The following is a 19,541-nucleotide window of genomic DNA, read 5'->3' as shown; positions in this document are numbered from 1 at the left end:
GGAGCAACTTTGAAAACTTATGCTAGTAGTAATGTTTTCGTCTAGACATGCGGTCTCAAAGTTAAGAGTGTTTATTTGCCCGTTGAGGCAAAGTTTGAGTGCATATCTACGTATAACGCCAAACAACAAACACTGCAAACACCAAAAATAAGCTGTTCAGAAAGGAGAATTTATAAATATAAGGAAACAAGTTCACATCAAAGGAATGCTAGTTCATTGATCAATAAATTAATCAACTTCATCGCGCCCCAATCTAGTATCTGTTCTGTTCAATAAAAGTTCATACTAGAAAAATGGAGTAATCTGCCAAGGATCAGCAGTAGCTCCGAAATCGCCAATGGAGGAAAAAAATGATGAATATGAGCTTATGTTTGCAAGACAACAATGTCATCAATTGGAGGCGTTAAGAATGAGAAATTTGATGGCAATTTAATTAGAGGCTCATTTCCAGCTAGCCTCTGATAGGCAAGTCCAAGCGCGTACCCAAGCGCGCGACCAACAGGAACTGCTACAGCATTTCCAACTTGGCAATATCTGCACAAAGTGAACAACATAATGAAAACCAACTTATGAAGTGGCAGAAGATACAAAGCATATTTTGAGTAGTTTTGACTCATTGATCATGTAAATAGCATCAAATCATCGCGTGTTAGGAGGAATTAATCGCTAGTTCTTTACAACTTCCGAAATGTACATGTAAGAGGAAGACAATTCAAGGTTGGTGCATTTACTGCGAGGGTATATATGTACCACTTCTTTAGCGGGGGTATAATCCGCTCTAAATCACAAAGTTAAGGGGTATATATGCCCCGCCCCTTTTCCCTATAATGAGAGATCACAAAGATGTTTTTTTTTCCATATTCCTCTCTACATAGAAATGAAGGCTGCATTTACGTATGTTTTTCTTTTCCTGGTCTTTAAGATCTTTGATTAGTAATCGAAATCAACAAGCTACTAGAACTATTTTCATCAGAAAACAAGATACCTTTCCTTGAGAGTACCAGTAAACCTATAGAAATCTGGAAAACCTTGCAATCTTGCATACTCTCGTATGGTCAGAACTCGATCTTGCTCTGGGTGTAAGATAGCCTGAAAAATATTAAAAAGCTTAGAAAATGCTACAGTTCTATATTGCATATTCGATGGTAAGAATAACACAACAAAGTACCTGAGCACGATGATTAGGAAACGTCACTAATGTTGCTACTGTTTCATCCCACCACAACCTTGCAAATGGCCTAAAATTCAAAAAGGATTTAATTTCAACTGGATATTATCAATTAAACAGAGAAAGACGAAGAGAATATGACAAGCTTATAAGAAAACATGCATAACCTCTTAGACTTTCCATGCTCAAAGTTGAAGGCACAGTCAGGAACCTATATTGCAGAAGAATGATTCCGATTAGCAAGAATGATACAATATTTGTCTAGGTGTCATAGACAAGTACTTTTTAACAGAACAGCAGAAATAAATTGCCTACCATGGGCTTTCCGTTTGGTAGAACCTTTGGATCTTTAGTATCACGACGAGCCACATTATCCCCTCCTACAATTACACCAGGGAGGTCCCTGAAATTTGCTCCCTGCAGTGGAAATACATTACAAGGGGCAAACATCTGAAAAAAAAATCAATTTTCAGTAATGTTACAATCGTCAAACCTTTCTACGTGGGACTAGACAAACTCGCAAGTAATCATCCTCGTTTAGTTGGCAAGGCCGATGATCAGACAAAACAGGTTCTTTTGTTTCCTTAACTCCAGTTGATGAACAACTCATTATCTCTGAAGGAATCATTTCCACATGTAAAAATACACATTCAGTTCATAGAGTCTAGCATAAACTTAAATTGCACACTTCTCATGTGTTTAGCTGTAGTCTAACAAAAAAAGCCATTAGAGCTAGTGTGCAGAGAGAAATTACCATGTTTAGATAATCTCATGTATTTCTGGAACTCTGTTTCGGGGGGTATCTCATATGGCCTTTCTTCACGAGTTTCATGCCATGTGACCTATAAGAAAGTACATCAATTATTCCATTAAAAAGATAAATTTCCTAATAAACACACAACATATACCAAAATTAAAAAGGACTTCTAATGGAAACAACAACCATACAGCTGGCATATCAGATATAGCATCACGAAGAACAAGAGCTTCCTCAAGGTCACGTGGTTGTCCTTCCTCATAAGCAACAGTATTACGCTGCAAGAAGGAAAACAACTGTAATAAATGCAGACCAGCAGTATAAAAAGCCTATAACTAAGAGAAAATAGAAAGAATGCCACAAGTTCTCGGGTAAAAAAATAAGGGCAGTGTAAATGTAAAAGGTACCTCAAATTCAGGTGAGGGCCAATATTTAACAATCACGTCATGCGAAGGAAGTGGAAATGGGGGCAACCTCTGAACAAGAGAGGGAATGATTGAGATGAATTGGATGTCACAAAGCTATAATCACCAAGTATGGACCGGTATAGAAAAGAAAAACCATTCCTATTCAGCAACTCTGATGATAACAGGCATACTCACCTCACTCGGAAGTGCACCCCAAAAGAAAACTCGCAATCGGAATTGTGGGAGACCATAGCAACCAGCTGCCATAGTTCCAAGTCTTGCTTGGTATCTCATATGTACCAAACGACTTAAAGCATATCTTCCAAGAGATGCTTTATCGAACCTCAATATGTCGGCAACATTTTCCATCAACACATATTTAGGCCGTAGGAATTCCACAACATCCATAAATATAATAATTTGACGATTTTTCTCATCAGACAATGGGTCATCAGTATTTCTGTGGCGATTATATCCACTGATGCCCTGGCAAGGCGGACCCCCACATATCATATCAACATCACCCTACAAACATAATTAGTCAGGACCGGAAATCAAACAGGGATGATGACTCCAATGTCATTTAGTGATAATCATTGCAAATGCAATGGGGAGAAATAACTTACTGGTAGAGGCAGGATTTTCAACTGTTGCCCCCTTCGAACAAAATCTTTTATACTGTCTCCGCAATTTCTGAGACAAAATAATTATTGCACATATAATTGAGGATGTGATGAAAATGCATAACAAAATGTTATGATCTTCCGAATTTTCTCAATCTCAGGAAAACTCAGAATTGCACTTCCTGCTTGCATTAATTCGTCGAAAACCAAATATGATAAAGGAGAGTGTTAAGAACCTTGATATTCAGGAAGAGAAACAGTGCTTCTAATTTTAGCTAATCAAACTTTTTGAGCAACCAAAACTGAAAGAAACTATTAAACGATGGAAGGAACAACATTTAGCAAGTACTTACTCCAAGTTCGCAATTGGCTCCCAAGTATCTTCACTCGGACTATAACCTTTCCATCGCACCTATAAGAGCACTCGCAAGAAGAAACATCATGCTCAATATCAAAGTTAAGATCAAGAATCAAGTTTGTAGAATAAAACCGTCAAAGCATAAACAATACAGAAAATCAAGAATTAAACCTCACTCCTCCAAAGTTAAATCTCATAACTTCTGACGGAATCACCTCATCACATTAACATACTTCCACTATTTGGTTGTTTGGATAAATCAGTTCAGTTCATTGATGATACACCAAGGTGGTGCCAAATTTGTGTTAGTGAATGAGTGGCTCAACCACGTGTAACAACTACGTCATCCCAAAGATATTGGTATCCTCTTTTTACACCAAAAGTAAATTAAATGAAAAAAGGACTTCTTAATACATCTTATCTCCTTTTCTTCACTATGGAAAAGTTTGTTGTTCTTTTCGCTCCATATTCGCCCAAAGAAAAAGCAGATAGTATTATTTTCAACTGCCCTCTTCTCCTAGTTAATTCGTCTCAGTGTCCAACTAAAACGAGGAGATAGCTAGATTCCAATGCTGAGATGTGTACCTGCAATGCGAAGTATATGATCTGCATCTGAGCTCTAGCCCTTGCACAAGCAACACTAGCTTTACTGCAGCTCTCTTCCTCAGTTTGTCTGTGAACTTAAGATGGAAACCTTCACCATGCACCAGGTAAAACGACAACTCTTTTTGGTACTTTGGTATCCCATACTCTCCTCTATATCTTCGTCCTAGCTAACTTTTCCAATATTTTTATGTAAAATTCAAAGCTTTGGCAAAAATGGGGGCAGCTTTCTAACCTTTTTGATCAACTTGCCTCTTCAATCCTCAGTACACATTTCAAGATTCTCTAGATAAGTTCATCAGAACGTGATCCACACTGATTGGGTCAAACCCTGACTCACATTCCTAGGACTTAAAGAGTCCATGTGCCATTTTTTAAAGTCCTCCAAAACAAATTAGAAGTTTACAACCGTGTAGTGTGGCAGAATTTGAGTCCACATCAGCTTCTCAACATTTTCGAAGTGTCCTATGGCGAGTTTACATAAGAAGAGTGAAGTTCTTTCTTTCAGATTTTTTTTTGTTTGAGAAGGAAAGAAAGTGAATTTTAGGTGAGATTAGATAGATTGGCCCCTTGGATATGATGGATTGTTATGTTCTTCTAGCACGATATGTTGTAGATAACCGAGAGAGTAGCATTTAATGTGTAATTTCTGCATCACTTGTCCTTCCAGAGATCGATTCTATTTCCGTCCCTAACTTCTAACATGACATTGCCACTACCTTCTTCATATTCCTTTTAACATATTTTCTCCTAGGTCAAAATCTATAAGGTAATGTGATACTTCCGGATCTCCATCACCAACCTGTATACCGTACTTGTTTCCGACCACTGTGTCCTCCACATATTCTATATTTACCTCACTGCCAAACCTCCAAAGCTACTTTCCTAAGAGTGCTTTATTGACTCTCAAATCTTTCACTCTGAGCATCCACACTTTATTGGGGTGATGACCACCTCCCAATTCACTAGATCCAAATTTTTTTCCCTTTAAATTGTAGCCTACAAAATAATTCATTGAAAACCTTCCCATTTTTCACGGAACGTGCGTGCACAAGAGATAATTAGTAACCATCACAAGTTAAATAGTGTGCTAATGAAGTCAATCAAGATGTTGAGGACGAACCATGTTGGATTAACTCTGGTAAGGAATATAATTTTGAACATAGAAAATTTTGGCTAGACTAAATGTTTGGCTAGAATGAATGTTTAGGCAGGATAATGGCCGGGAAAGTGAAACCAGAAAAAGAAAAATGAACATTAACCGGTAAGGCCGCCTGTAAGGAGTAGCCACTTTAAAATACTAGAGGGATCCAATAGGCTCTGGTGATAGAAGGAAAGTAGAAAATTAATTTTCTACCACTAATACACATTCTTACTAGATACACCTATTAATAGGTGTGATTTTTTTTTTTGAAAATACAAATACATGGGTGAACATAATACATAAAAGAATGCAGTGCATTTATTACACCACTTGTTACCAGTTTGTTAGGTCAATACTGAATGTTGACGCGCAAAACTTAAAGAGTTCAATTTATGTCAAAATGTAATATTTATTCATCAATTTGGGTCCATTTTTATTTAAGTAACTCGTGGTTTTTAACTCTAGGGTGTAACTATAAGTGCATTAAACTAGGACAACCAACATAATATGAAAGCAAAGCTTATACCTTAAAATGAAGTCCAGATTTTCCTTTGTTGTTGGGATCCCCGTAACATATGTCAACTAATCTTAATACCTCATATTCTCCAGAAGATGCATTGGAACCAGACTGGGAATCATCATTGTTTTCACCTTCATCTCTGTCATCTAGCTCACCATTAGAGCTTGTTTTGATATCACTACAGCCGTACGACTTAATTAGCTTCTCCCATCTTTTCAGTAGCTCTAGAAAATTCTCAACACCTTCATTCCTAACCTAAGAAAAATGTTAACTATGATTGAATATTACATACCGATAAAATATATCATGCCTGCCACAAAAATAAAAGCTTACATGTGTCTGAGGATGATTCAGTTTCAGGCTATCACAGGCAGCACTATTAAAATCAACTGCCCATTTCTAGAAGAAGAAGAAGAAACAAATGAAATTTTAAACACATCACTTAAAAAGATAACTAGCATGAATAGGATTTTTATAAATTACCGTCACAAGATTAACACCAGAGAGTTTGGTACCAAGGCACAATCCCATTGACATGCCGCCACAACCAGCATATAGATCCAATAGTGACAACTCCACTTTCATAGGTTCACAACTTGGCGATACCTCCAGAGGATATGTAGTGATAGGCTTATATGATGCATCAACTAGCGAAGGGGAAACAGAGCTTTTGACTGAATAGGCCAAAAAAGATAAAAGTGAAGTATTAACAAATATCGGTAGAGAAAATGTAGAATCAAATTAGGTATCATTACAAGATTCATGCAACAAACTGCTACAAGAAGTTCATTAATGATAACAAGTGGAAAATAGGATGTTTGAAATTTTTCAGGTCACGTGCAAGTAAGCTACAAAAGGTAACTTTTTTTTTTTTGGAAATTGTTAACAATTCAAAAGGTAACTTCACATTCAAGATACAACTCAAATTAAGGTTTAAAAGCAAAATAATGGATAGAACAGTCATGTTCCTAAACCACAGCAAATAGAAGTTTTGAGCATCGTATGCCGCCTATTTTAATAAAGACTTACTACAAAAGTTATACGTCATCAGGTGTTTTCTCCAGAAGCTACGTTGTTTGAACACACAGGACCATTTCAAGATTATCTGTAACAATATAACTTACCATTATGCAACGTACGGAATGTGGAATAATCAACACAGTATTCCATGTCGTAATAAAAGTGAGCAGGTGGAACATCCTTTTTATTCAAATCAAGCTGCAGCAGTAACAAAATTGCACAAGAAACAGTAAGAGCACAGTAGTCAATATAATGAACAATGGAACAAACGAAAGTAATCACAAGCAATTTTAACAACATTTGAAAAAAATATCAAGATGGAGCATACCCTGGTTGGTAATTCTACCACGTTGACTTTGGAAACTATGCAGTCTAGTAAATTATCATTCTCTAAAGTAGAATAGAATACGCGCTTTGGGTCATGGAAAGAAGCAGCACCTTGCAACACCTGAAAATATTTTGTAGATAGAATGTCCATATGAATAAACTAGAAAAAAAGGGGCTTCAAAGTATACAATACAAAGTGAAAATAAAATACTCTAGCAATAGTACAAACCGTATCTTCAGCTCGGAAGAACCATTGTACCCTAAAATAATCTTCCCCCTCTGTCGTCTTGAAAAACTCCAAGATCCTGCCAATATGTTTTTCTTGCCTTCACCCTAAAGGAATTGCCCAACATTTTTCAAGACATAGCCAGATGAGTGATTCATAAAGGTCACATAGCTGGCAATGAAATTTCAACATTTTGCATCAGTTATGAAAATATTTTTTTTCTTAGAAGAAAACTTTAAAACCTGACCCTAATTGCCCTGTGAGACGTGTTGGAGATCCACATTGAAGAAACGATTTGAGTTCACACATCAGGTCGTTTGATAAAATTTAACATTACGGAGCATAATAATACCAAGTTATATCTGCTGATATCTAACTTCTCATTCTAACTATGTTGCATGAATCCTTTTGTATTATACAAATAGAGGATCAGGTAAGCTGAATTAGTCAGCGACAAAATCACATTATGTGTGGCGGCAAGAACTTCCAGAGCATTAACTTCAAATGAGGAAATACTCGAAAATAGTATAGACCCCAAGTCATGTATGTTTTGCTTATGCACCTAAGCCTACTGCAGCGCATTTTTACTAACTATTACATTAAAATAGACAAAAAGATCATCAGTAGCATTTTCCATTTAGCTCTTCCCTGTAAATTTCAGTAGCTACAGTCTGAAACTTGTGTACAATCCAAAGTGATGCCTTTGACCATACCTTTACCTATGCCTATATGAATATCTTAAAGTTGCATATCCAAAGCAAGTCAACGTGGGAAAAAGCTCTCGATGGCCAATTGGCCATAGACCGGAATGGTTGGAGTGTGCAGGATCACTCTTGAAACTTTCATCCTTTATCTTTATACAAGGAATCCTCTTGGTTGTTCGAAGCTAGAAGACTGCCGGACGAACTGCTATTTTGCATAGGGGGAGTAAGATAGGCAAGGTGCTTTTACTTAACTCATGATGGTTCATTTCTAGATAGTAAGGATAAGGAAGCAAAGGTAGAGTCCTTTAATAATGTCTGTCATTATGTGCAACTATCTCCACTATAGAAAGAAAAAAAAGGAAAGAACAACACATTTATACAAATTAGTCTTTATTATTATATTAGCATAAGTAGTCAACATTCTCAACTAGGGTTTTGTCATACATGCAAATGTAATAAATAAAACCAAACGAAGATAGTTAGCATAGATACGAGTCTATCTTTAGTAGGTATCGAAGTAAATCTCCACTAACAAAATAAAAGAACACCAAAAAATGAAAACACATTACAAAGCATCTACAGACACTTATTTAAACCTTCTTAAACTCCAAAATATTGACTGACACTTAATAATTTCTGCTGCGGATGCAGGAGACTACTAATAATAATATCCTCCCATTCACAGGAAAGGGCCCTTCCCTCTACTTCCAAAGTTTTAATTTGGTTAATTTAGTTTAAGAGCGGTTGAACTCGTTGCTCCACCACCTCTGGAAAGACAGCAAGAATGTGTTGTCTTATTCTGCTCATTTCGTGCATCCTATTTTGATTACCTCTGTAATATCTCAATCTATTACTTCATTATCTTAGAATAACAAGCGTAGATACTACATATGTTGTCTTATTCTGCTCATCCAAAAACCTTGCTCTCAAGAGAGTTTCTCCAGTGTTCAAGCTTTTGGTTGACAGCATAGTTAATTTCGTCAATTAGCATAATATTGTCGGCAAATGCATACTCCATGGGACCTCATCTCGTATTTGTGTAGGTTAGCTCATCCATAACAAGGGTGAATAAGTATGGGCTCAATGTTTATCCCTAGCCTAAACCCACAATTATGAGAAACTCTGTTGTGTCACTTACTACCAATGATGGTTCCTTCGTCTTATATGATATTTATAATAATTTAACATGAATTCCTTTCTCTTCAATACCCACCAAAAGATTTTTCTTGGTACTGTTATCACATGCTTTCTCTAGGTCAATAAACACCATGTGTGATCTTTCTTCCTCCCACGCATCTTCTTAGTAGAATCTATTACAAAATCTACTGGCCATAAATTAAAACTGATACTTAATCATCCTAGCAGTGTCCCTACGCTTACATTTTATCATCATATGACGTAAGTTCAATACAAACATAGTAAGTTTAATACCACGATTGCTCATACACCTAAAGAAGAAACAAAATTCAATTCTCCTTTAAGGGTTTTATTTTAGATGAGATAGTGACACAATTCCACATAATTTTCAAGTAAGCAAAAGCTCTCGGTACAAGTCTCACTATCACTCATCGACAATGTTTTCACTTGCTTAGCCATAAAACGAGAATAGTCTCATACATGAAGGGACATGTTACAAAACCTAAATAAATAAATAAAAGTATTCCTTCGCTGACAGTTTAGCTTTTAGATGTTCCAACAATTTCAGTTTCAACCAATGTCATGTTAGCCACCTTGATCTAAAATATATGTTGTTGATTAAAAGCGTAAATCATAATACAATTGTTGAGACTAATTTCTTATAAAAGGAAGAAGAAGCTATATAGAGAGCTAATAACTTACCTTTACAAATGCACAATCTCCGATATTGAAATTGAAACCAGCAACCTTAGCTTGAGCATAATGGCATTCCACATTTAATATGATTTCATCTTCTTCGCCAGAACTACAATAAAAGGCAAGCATAAAATTAAGGAGTGAAGACGTGCAACGAGTTTATAAAAGGTTAGACCAAAAATGACATGTTCAGATAGTATCACTCACTTTAATTTCCACCCTTGACGCTGCATTTTTCGATTCTGCAATTGCCAATATACATTTAAATTCAGAATGAGAAACTTTAATGACATGTGTGCCAGACAAAGAACTAAATGTTGCTCAAATATTTAAAATAATCCAGGATCACCACTTATAAGAGCACAATGTAATCAATTAAAATGGCCAACAAATAATAGTTAGCTTATAGGAGATGATAAAAGGTTCAAGTGATTATTCAGATTTTTTGGCTTATGATATCCTAAAGTCAACTACTTTTCCGTTCTGTATAATCTTATACATTGCAACGCCAACTTCTTATTCATTATATATAATATTATAATTTTCAGTGAATCTTCTATGCACATTTTCCTTTAAAGAATCATGATAGATATCTAGGGTGTTATGTATACAAATAGAAGGATGTCTACCTGTAACAATCCGACATTTCTTTTTTCAGAAGAAGAGTTACTTCATTAATTATAGCTTACTACTTTTAACAGGTTTCATGTCGAAACGGATAATTACGGAATATATTCTCATAGTATGTATGTATATTTAATTATTCTTGAAAATACCACTTATATCATATAATGTATAAGTTAGTGAAGTACTTAAGTGGTTAATTCGCCTACTTTACACTTTTACATGTTAGTTGGGTGATCAAGTAATTTATAAGAGTGAAGGAGTGTGGTAGTCCCATTTATTCGTAGCCTACATATGAGGATATGAGATATATTGAAGTAAAAGAGCTCCTGGCTCTTTGGTAAAAAACTTTTTGCTCGAAAGGAAAGGCTGGAACTTTAGATGAGCCAACAGTGAAGCTCTCGTCAATTTAAGTTTCAGGTAAAAATTTACTTAGTCAAGAGCTGTATCGGACTCAATAGCAATGTAGAGTAGTCCAAATGGAATAGATGTGAGCTTAAAGAGAATCAACACATCAGTAACGATGGTCACGTCCATTTTCCAGCCATGTAACTACTTTATTGGTCCTTCGAAAATATTTTTTGTAGTAAGAAATGATAAGGATTTAATGATTTGATAATGGTGGTAATGATTAGGGTACATACGATCGAAGAAATGAGAATGACAATCATGAGCTTATTAGTCTTTTTAAGAGTTTAGATTAGGATATTAGAAGCCACTGTTTCAATTTTTATTCGTATACTGTTAGTCATCATTTGACATCAAGATTGAAACTTGATTATAGATTTGGACTCTATGGCTTATGGACAGCGTGTCCATGTAATCAATTTCGGATTTTGGACAGTTGATCCGAGGGGCCGATTTGAGTTGATCAAGAGTTGACGTTGACCCGAGGTGTCATAAATTACGGGATTAGTTTCCCTAGACTAATTTGAACCTGTTATTTATATTATTGAATAGATTGAGGCTACTGGAGGTCGTTTGAAGAGAAGTTGGCATTTCAAGAGAGGTTTGTGCACCGGTTATAAGACAAGTAAAGGCTTAAACTCTTAGATTACTTGTTTATCATTAAAAGGACATGATTTGTATTTTATATACGCATTTAAACCATTTAGTTTGTGTGAATGGGCGAGCATGATCTAAAGTGGATAAATTTTCAAGTGTCTAAAGTAATTGCCGTTTGAGGTAGATGAACATTTACTCCACTTTATCATAACTTCATAGGAGCATACTCCGTTAGACCCCAGTGGGTTTGGTAGGAGGTAGATGCTAGAGTTATAAGTGACCCGGATAGGATTGTGGGTAAATAATCCTCACTCTAGTAGAGAGGGTAAGACATGGGCATATACATACAGGGATGGATTCGCAGCTATAGTTACTTTTAGGGGTCGTCAGAATGCACATTTATGTTAAACATCGACTCAATATGTATATTCTAAAATCTAAAACTTGTAAACTCAAAATCCTAGCTCCGTCTATGATACTGGTGCAAGTCATCCACCAAACAGGCCTGAGTTCGATTTCCACTGTTCCCTTTCTCCTCTCCCCTCCCCTTCCTGTTCCATTCCGTTCCTCACTTCCTCCCCTCAATGGGAATGCTCAATAGTTGCTTATAGATATAACAGCCTGAAGCAACACTCAATTCAGCCATCCGGAGCAGATATATCCGATATTCGTGCTGGTTGGCTGCTCGAAGGATTACCTCAAATTGCACCCACATTTTCCAAGATACCTTTTTTATTTAGATTGGGGGCAGGGGAAGGGGATTATAAGGTGAGAAATCGAAATTGAAATCGAAATCTCATCAACTGAACTACTAAGATTTTCCGTTTTACTAAATGAAATAAGAAAAAAGAAATCAAAGTACCAACCTTCAATTCGTATCGCCATTGCCATTTCTCTTGAGCTTCCTCTGTATCTATCGGCTCTCCGATGAAACATGCATTACTCTTCTGCTTCCTCACACTTTTCTCTGCTGAATTTTTTATCCGTTTCATTTCCGATCCTTTACTCTCATTATAATTAACACTCCCTTGTATTTTTCTCGATCTTAAAGTCTTCTCTCCCACTGAATTACTCTCAGCCGTTATTTTTTCCGATGTTCCCGGCGATTCAGCAAAAACTGGATCTTTCCTCCGAGATCCTCGTGAATTGTTCCCTGCATTTACTGAATCACTCCCCCTGGCGCCGCGTTTCTTCGACGCGCTGCCGTTCGCCGCCGGCGTCATCATCAAAGCCAGCAGTTCCCGCTTCGTGCCGGTTCTTCCGCCGGGGGCGAGTGTACCACACGCGCTCTTCTCCGGCAATGCTAATAGCTCTAATTGAACTCCATTTGATGAATCGGAATCGAACCTCGGAGATTTTCGGCTTTTTTCATCCATTTTTGAACTTGCCGATTTCCGTTTCCTCGATAGTTCCACTTGTTTTATTATACCCTCTGATTTCCTTGAATTTACTTTTTTGCCCTTATCCTCCGCCGTCGTTGTCCTTGCTGACAGTGATACCAATCTCGGCGACCTCCTCGTACCTTCCGCCGGAGGTGTTTTTCCAGGCAATGTAGGTGGTGATGGAAGAAGAAAAACTGTTCTTTCAGGTGAAATGCTGTTCCGATTTTTCCTCATGAATTCAGTAGCAGTAGTAGCACTAGTACTGAATTTGTTGGTAGTGAATCTAGAAGATCTTCTCCTAACTGATGGACAAAACACTATCAATGGAACTGGTTCTTCATTTTGAGGAAAAGGAAAAGACAGAGCTAATGCATCTGGATTTGGTGATGGAGATGAAATGGGTTTGGTTTTTTTGGGTGATGGAGTTAGATTTGTAGAAATTCTTGAAGAATTGTTTTGCTTTTTCGCCATTTTTATTTGGAAATTGCCAAGAATAGGAGGTGTTTTACAGAAGATAACAGGGGAACAGGATTGGTCAAAATAGTATGGAATTTTAGTTATTACAAGGTTATATTTGTAAATATGTCAGCCTTTTAAGGTAGACACTATACTTGGTATTTTCATAATTTGATTTCTATATTTGATTAAATAATTGAAAGCAAATATCAAATATCTAAAAATAGAAAGAAAAAATAATAATATTTGATTTGGTACTTTCGTAGTTAGATTTCGATACTTTGATATAACTAATTAAAAGTAAATATCATATATGAAAGTTTTAAATTAGGTTTGGTATTATAAACTTTTATTTGATTTGATTTTTAATGATTTATACTCTGATTTAGTTAGGAGTAATACAAAATTGCAACTCTTTTGGCATATTAATAAACCTATCATTCAAATTGCATTATGTTATATGTGTTTGTTATGCATATATTTCTTGTGACTTTGAATAAAAAGACATTTTTAAAATATCATATGAAAATTGTTATTATTACTCGAATTTGTCTGAATGTGTGATATTAGTAATACACTTTGATATAATCGTCATTACATATGCTATGATTATTTTACAATATGAGTTATAAATTGTTTTTTTTCATATTTACTTATTTAACTTTATATAAATTTAAATATTTATGTATTACTCCTATATCATTATTTAACAAAAGCAGTTAAATTTACTTAAATTTTATCAAAAGAAAAAAAAAAGTTTATGCCTGGGAAATCGTGCAAGTGGAAAAGTGGGAAAGGACAGTTAATCTCACGTGTAATGTAAATATGGATTGTGGTAAAATTTAGTTCAAAATTTAATTTTTTGTCTTTGCTCTGACTGAAACTGGATAACCAAATCTAGTCTACTTTTGCTTTTAAGAATTTTCAAAAATCAAATTTATGGCTCCAATTTTTTAAAAAGTGGGACCAAAAAGATAGAGTACTTTTTTAAAAAAATTATTTTTATTGTTAATTATTTTAAAATAGATTTTGTTTTATTTGTACTTTTAACATATAAAAAAAATAACTTTTTTTTCCATATTTATCTTATATTAATTGTTATTCCCTAATCAAACATTAATTAATAGGATAGTAATATGGTAAAAAAAAAAAGTCATGTTAATTTTAGTTTTCCATATTTATGTGTCAAGTCAAAATGTGACAAATAAAGTAACTCTAATTTACCTTTAGATTTCTTTCTTTTATGGAAGTCAAGTTCAATTAGTTCGTATGATTTTAATTTGATAGAGAGTTTAAGAAAGTATAAAAGACTGTTATATGCAAAGTTTTTAAATTAAAGATATGTAAAATGTATTGTCTTTTAATTTTGTGATTTTAAACATGACATGTAAAAAGTTGGATCAAAAGACTCATTTGAATCTACTATATGAAATCATGATTTAAAATCAAATTGATATAAAGTTACAGTTTTGCTTGCAATTTATATATTTCAAGTTAGCATTTATGTCCTTAATTCTTACACAATCTTATCAAATTAACAAACCATAGTTCATTAATAAGATATCGAAATATCCTAAGGTACTGCATTGATAAACCGCATATCTCCATGTTGCTTTTATTTATAAATATTTGTTATTACAAACTTTTAAGTATATACAATTTTATAAAGTTCTACTAGTCAATAATAGCAGTAACTAGTTATTTTAATATAATCATTTCACACTATACGAACGATCTCTTCATGCCAAACAAGATTTATTTAAAAGAAATATAAACTTATAAGTCAAGTTTTATATAAAAAAAAAATTAAAATCCTAATCACTCTTTTTGAGAATTTGATTCTATAAATCATGATTTTAAATCGCACATTCAGACACTGATTTAAAATCTTAAAATCACAACTGCATATCACGTATCCGATTGCAAACAAAGAGTTACTAAAAGACAAATTTGAGATTTGAACTCATGATCTTATATTGCACATTCAATTGATGATTTAAAATTATGATTGGATATTGCATATTCAAACACATTTTCTCTAGCTGTTGCTGGGCACTTCTCTGACTAAAGCAACAAGCAGCTTTAAGAGTTACATCGATTTGCCTTCTTGCTTGATTGACTGGATTAAGACCGAGGAACAACTATGCATTACTTCTTTCATTTCAAATTCAAGAATACAGTCGATACAATTAATTGGTTTGTGCCCCTCTCTTGTTACTTTTTTGTATTCTCCTGTTCTTCGGAGACAATTCGATCCTTTTATGGTCAAATCTCAATTTGTGGAAAGCCTTCGATGGCAGATGAATGTTTGTTGTCAACCTCAATCCTTCGATTTTTGAATTGGAATAAGGAGTTCCATGTTCATACTGATGTGTCACTCTATGCCAATGGATGTATGTTGGCGCAAAAATGACCGCTTGATCACTCCATCTACTTTTAAAGTATACGACTTTCTGAAGTAAAACAATTACAAAAAAACCAGATAAGCATTTTTCTAAAGCAGATAAAAAAGAAAAGCGAGACAAACAAATTGAAACCCGAGTATGTATGTATATATATATTCAATAAAATTCTTTATTACAAATGAGTAAACCAAATTCCCTCTTTTGCTTCTTGTTATGAAATTCCCTCAGTTTCCATATTTCTTCAAGTTCCAATCTTTCCCTCATTTTCACAAGCTATTCTTTTCCTCACAACCAAAATGGAATTCCAAGCACAACCCAAATCTTGTAATCACCCACCCAACTCTTATCCTCATAGAATCTTGCAATTCAATTTCACACATAAAGCAAATTCAAGCCAATATGATACACACTGGCATGATTTCACACATTTTCCCTATCAGTAGACTTATATCCTTTTGTGCTTTGGATGTTAATGGTGATATAAACTATGCAAATGCTTTGTTTTCAGAAATTAATGAACCTAATGTGTATATTTGGAATACTATGATAAGGGGTTTTGTTAAAAATCAGTTCTTGGAAATGAGTTTTTGTTTGTTTAGGAGAATGGTAAGGGAAAAGGTTGAAATGGATAAGAGAAGTTATGTTTTTGTGTTGAAAGGGTGTGGGGTTTTGGAGGGGATGGGGGTGCATTGTAGGATTTGGAAAGTTGGGTTTTTGAGTGATTTGATTGTGAGGAATGGTTTGGTTCATTTTTATGGGGGAAGTGGGGAAATTGTTGATGCACAGAAGGTGTTTGATGAAAGTCCTGTTAGGGATGTAGTTACTTGGACTAGCTTGATTGATGGGTATGTGAAAATGAATATGGTTGATGAGGCATTGAGGTTGTTTGATTTGATGTGTTCAAGTGGTGTTGAGTTTAACGACGTTACGTTGATAACTGTGTTTTCTGCGTGTTCGTTGAAGGGGGATTTGAGTCTGGGGAAATCGGTTCATGAACTTGTGGAGAACAGAGGTGTGGAATGCAGTCTTAATTTGATGAATGCCATATTGGATATGTATGTGAAATGTGGTTGTTTGCCTATGGCTAAAGAGATATTCGATAAGACGGAGATCAAGGATGTGTTTTCATGGACAAGTATGATCCATGGCTATGCAAGAAATGGGGAGGTAGACTTGGCAAAGAAGTGTTTTAGTGTGATGCCTGAACGAAATGTAGTTTCTTGGAATGCGATGATTGCTTGCTACTCGCAAAATAATAGACCTTGGGAGGCCCTTGAACTCTTCCTTGAAATGGAGAAACGAGGTTTGGTTCCCATGGAAAGCACTTTGGTCTCTGTGCTCTCTGCTTGTTCTCAATCTGGTTCTTTGGATTTTGGTCAACGAATTCATGATTACTATATTAAGCAAAAACGGATTAAATTCAGTGTGATCCTGGCAAACGCATTAATAGACATGTACGGAAAATGTGGAAACATGGATGCAGCTGGAGAGCTCTTCCACGAAATGCAAGAAAGAGATTTGGTCTCCTGGAATTCAGTAATAGTAGGATGTGCTTCTCATGGTCTCGCCGAGAAGGCTGTCACTCTTTTTGAACAAATGAAATGCTCGGGACTCAAGCCTGATAGCATCACATTTGTGGGTGTTCTATCAGCATGTGCTCATGGTGGATTGGTCAATCAAGGCTGGGAGTACTTTAGGAGCATGGAATTAAATGGCTTGATTCCCGGGGTGGAACACTATGCTTGCATGGCTGATTTACTTGGCAAATCAGGGCATCTGAAAGAAGCTTTTGAGTTCACAAAGCAAATGCCGGTGGAACCTGATAAAGCTGTTTGGGGTGCTCTGCTTAACGGTTGTCGGATGCATGGAGATGTTGACCTAGCCAAGGTTGCTGCTGAGAAACTTATAGAACTAGATCCTCACGATAGCGGTATTTATGTGCTTCTTGCAAGCTTGTGTGCTAATGAGAGGAAATGGGCTGATGTTAGAATGGTTAGAAGTTTGATGAGAGCTAAAGGTGTAAAGAAGAATCCAGGACATAGTTTGATAGAGGTCGACGGTAACTTCTACGAATTTGTGGCTGCTGACGACTCACACCCCGAATCTCAGGCAATACATAAAATGCTTGATGAGATTATATTGCTCTCTAAGTTAGAAGAATATGTTTCTGATGCACAGCCAGAACAAACATGACAAATACACTGTGATCCAGCCAGTAAGTCTTGACAGGCATGGAAGCACTTCCAATTCCTCCGGTCAGTAATTACTAACTCGTGATTGATCCATTTAACACTGAAGCTGGTCAATAGGTGAGTTTCCCCATATAGCTTGCTGCAAGTTTGAAGGTGGAATCAGCTTGCAACTCTTCGAATAATTGGGATGTTGTATGAAGAGGATGAAGCACCTTCTCGAAGCATTGGACCAAAGATTGCTGGGAACATTATATACCAACAATTTTCAGGTATTGGGCACCTTGTTTTAGTTCTAGTAAATGCTGAATCACAGAACATAGCTCGCTTACCAAGTCGCCCATTTGATGAGTACACTTTTAGATACAATATAACTATTACCATACAGATCATAGCTCGCCTACCAAGTCACCCATTTGAGTAGTTGCCAGGAAAAAAATGAGGAGGAAACGAAGTTGTCCACGAAGCTTTTGAATGTCCCTAGAAGGGCCTTCCTTAGCTTTCACCTATTTACCTAAAATCTCAACACTGAGTATTCTACTAATTATCTAAATTACATGTCATACTAAACATTAGTTAGCTTTTTCTAACGGAGAATTATGATATCAATCAAGTTAGAATCAACTATCTGAATGTTCAGTACTGTCATATACGTAAATATGTATATATTGTTATGTTTAGTTGACATAATACCCTTTGATAATTCATCCTCTAGTAAGAGACTCATAATTTGGATTATATTCATGAAGAACCCACTCTTTGTCAGTGGGATTATAGCGATATGTGAAGTTCTCATCAAACTTCCATTCACAAGGCACCGAATGGCTAACACACTCATAGTCGGATTTAAACGCCACAAATGTTCCTTTTTGTGGGACTGGCTAAAAATGAAAATAAGTCATATAAATTGGGATAGAGGGAATGACGTTCATTCTCTATTTTTAGACTTCTCTAATTTTTTTGGCATAATACATAAATATGTCTTTTAACTTGATCTCATTTCACAATTATGCTCTCCTACTTTGGGCATGCACAAGTAGACACTTAAACTTGTATAAAGTTGAACAAATAGACACACATGTCATAAGTGACATTGTACATGTAGGATACCACGTAGGACACAAATTGTCTTGTAGGATGTCACGTATGACATGTGTGTCTATTTGTTTAATTTTATACATATTTAAGTATCTACTTGTGCACACCCAAAGTTGAAGGACATAAATGTGAACTGAAACCAAGTTAACAGACATATTTATATATTATTATTTTTTTACGGGGAGAAAGCCGAAGAAAACAAGGGGAAAAGTGTATCATGAATGCGTCGAAAATGTGGAAGGTGAAGGTGACACATTTAAAAATGAATGTTTTTTCACTACTGTCAGTAAAGATTCATAGTAGGAATAGATGAGCCAAACTTTTAACTGATGATATAGATAAGTCTTTCTCAAAGTTCGATGTCATATTTGAGCCATTTCTCTATTAAAAATATAATTCAATTAATAACATGGCCGAATCATAATTGAACACGTGCAAAAATGGTTTGCAAAATCGAAAAGATTTTCAGTTAACAAATAATAGCATGGATGAGTTTTTCCTCAAACGAAAATGACATTTATAGATGAGCCAAACTTTAACAAATGACATAAATAAATATCTTTCCTCAGAATTGATCAATAGCATATTTAAGTTTTTTCCCCGAATCGAATAATATGCATGATATGCATGTAGTCGACAAGAAAGAAATGAGGGATGAAGCTATCCATAAAGCTTTTGAGTGTCCCTCCCCC

The 19,541-nt window shown here is 35.4% G+C and overlaps 2 protein-coding genes across 2 annotated transcripts; one reads left to right on the top strand and one right to left on the bottom strand.

The window, feature by feature from the left end:
- Positions 1–149: 149 nt before the first annotated feature.
- LOC125814543 (DNA (cytosine-5)-methyltransferase CMT2-like) lies at positions 150–13,172 on the bottom strand. The gene is given in 22 exon segments (XM_049493996.1): positions 150–534; positions 986–1,089; positions 1,169–1,238; positions 1,336–1,379; positions 1,484–1,585; positions 1,662–1,783; positions 1,923–2,010; positions 2,117–2,203; positions 2,333–2,401; positions 2,528–2,857; positions 2,959–3,025; positions 3,309–3,367; positions 5,587–5,835; positions 5,914–5,979; positions 6,064–6,254; positions 6,705–6,798; positions 6,929–7,048; positions 7,157–7,248; positions 7,251–7,260; positions 9,697–9,799; positions 9,898–9,932; positions 12,186–13,172. Coding segments are annotated over 22 exon segments (3,258 nt in total). The 3' UTR covers positions 150–365.
- Positions 13,173–15,728: 2,556 nt separating this feature from the next.
- Positions 15,729–17,842, top strand: LOC125814620 (pentatricopeptide repeat-containing protein At2g22410, mitochondrial-like). Its single transcript, XM_049494086.1, has one exon. The coding sequence runs from the start codon at positions 15,776–15,778 to the stop codon at positions 17,753–17,755; it is 1,980 nt and encodes a 659-aa protein (XP_049350043.1). The 5' UTR covers positions 15,729–15,775; the 3' UTR covers positions 17,756–17,842.
- The last annotated feature ends 1,699 nt before the right edge of the window (positions 17,843–19,541 follow it).

Source organism: Solanum verrucosum, unplaced genomic scaffold, assembly GCF_900185275.1.
Source record: "Solanum verrucosum unplaced genomic scaffold, falcon-dt-bn FXZP01000268.1, whole genome shotgun sequence".
NCBI classification, from domain to species: domain Eukaryota; kingdom Viridiplantae; phylum Streptophyta; class Magnoliopsida; order Solanales; family Solanaceae; genus Solanum; species Solanum verrucosum.
This window is presented reverse-complemented; position numbering and strand designations above follow the sequence as displayed.

Excerpts from the sequence above, each read along its gene's own strand:
- LOC125814620 (XM_049494086.1), top strand. The coding sequence starts at position 15,776 with ATGAAATTCCCTCAGTTTCCATATTTCTTCAAGTTCCAATCTTTCCCT.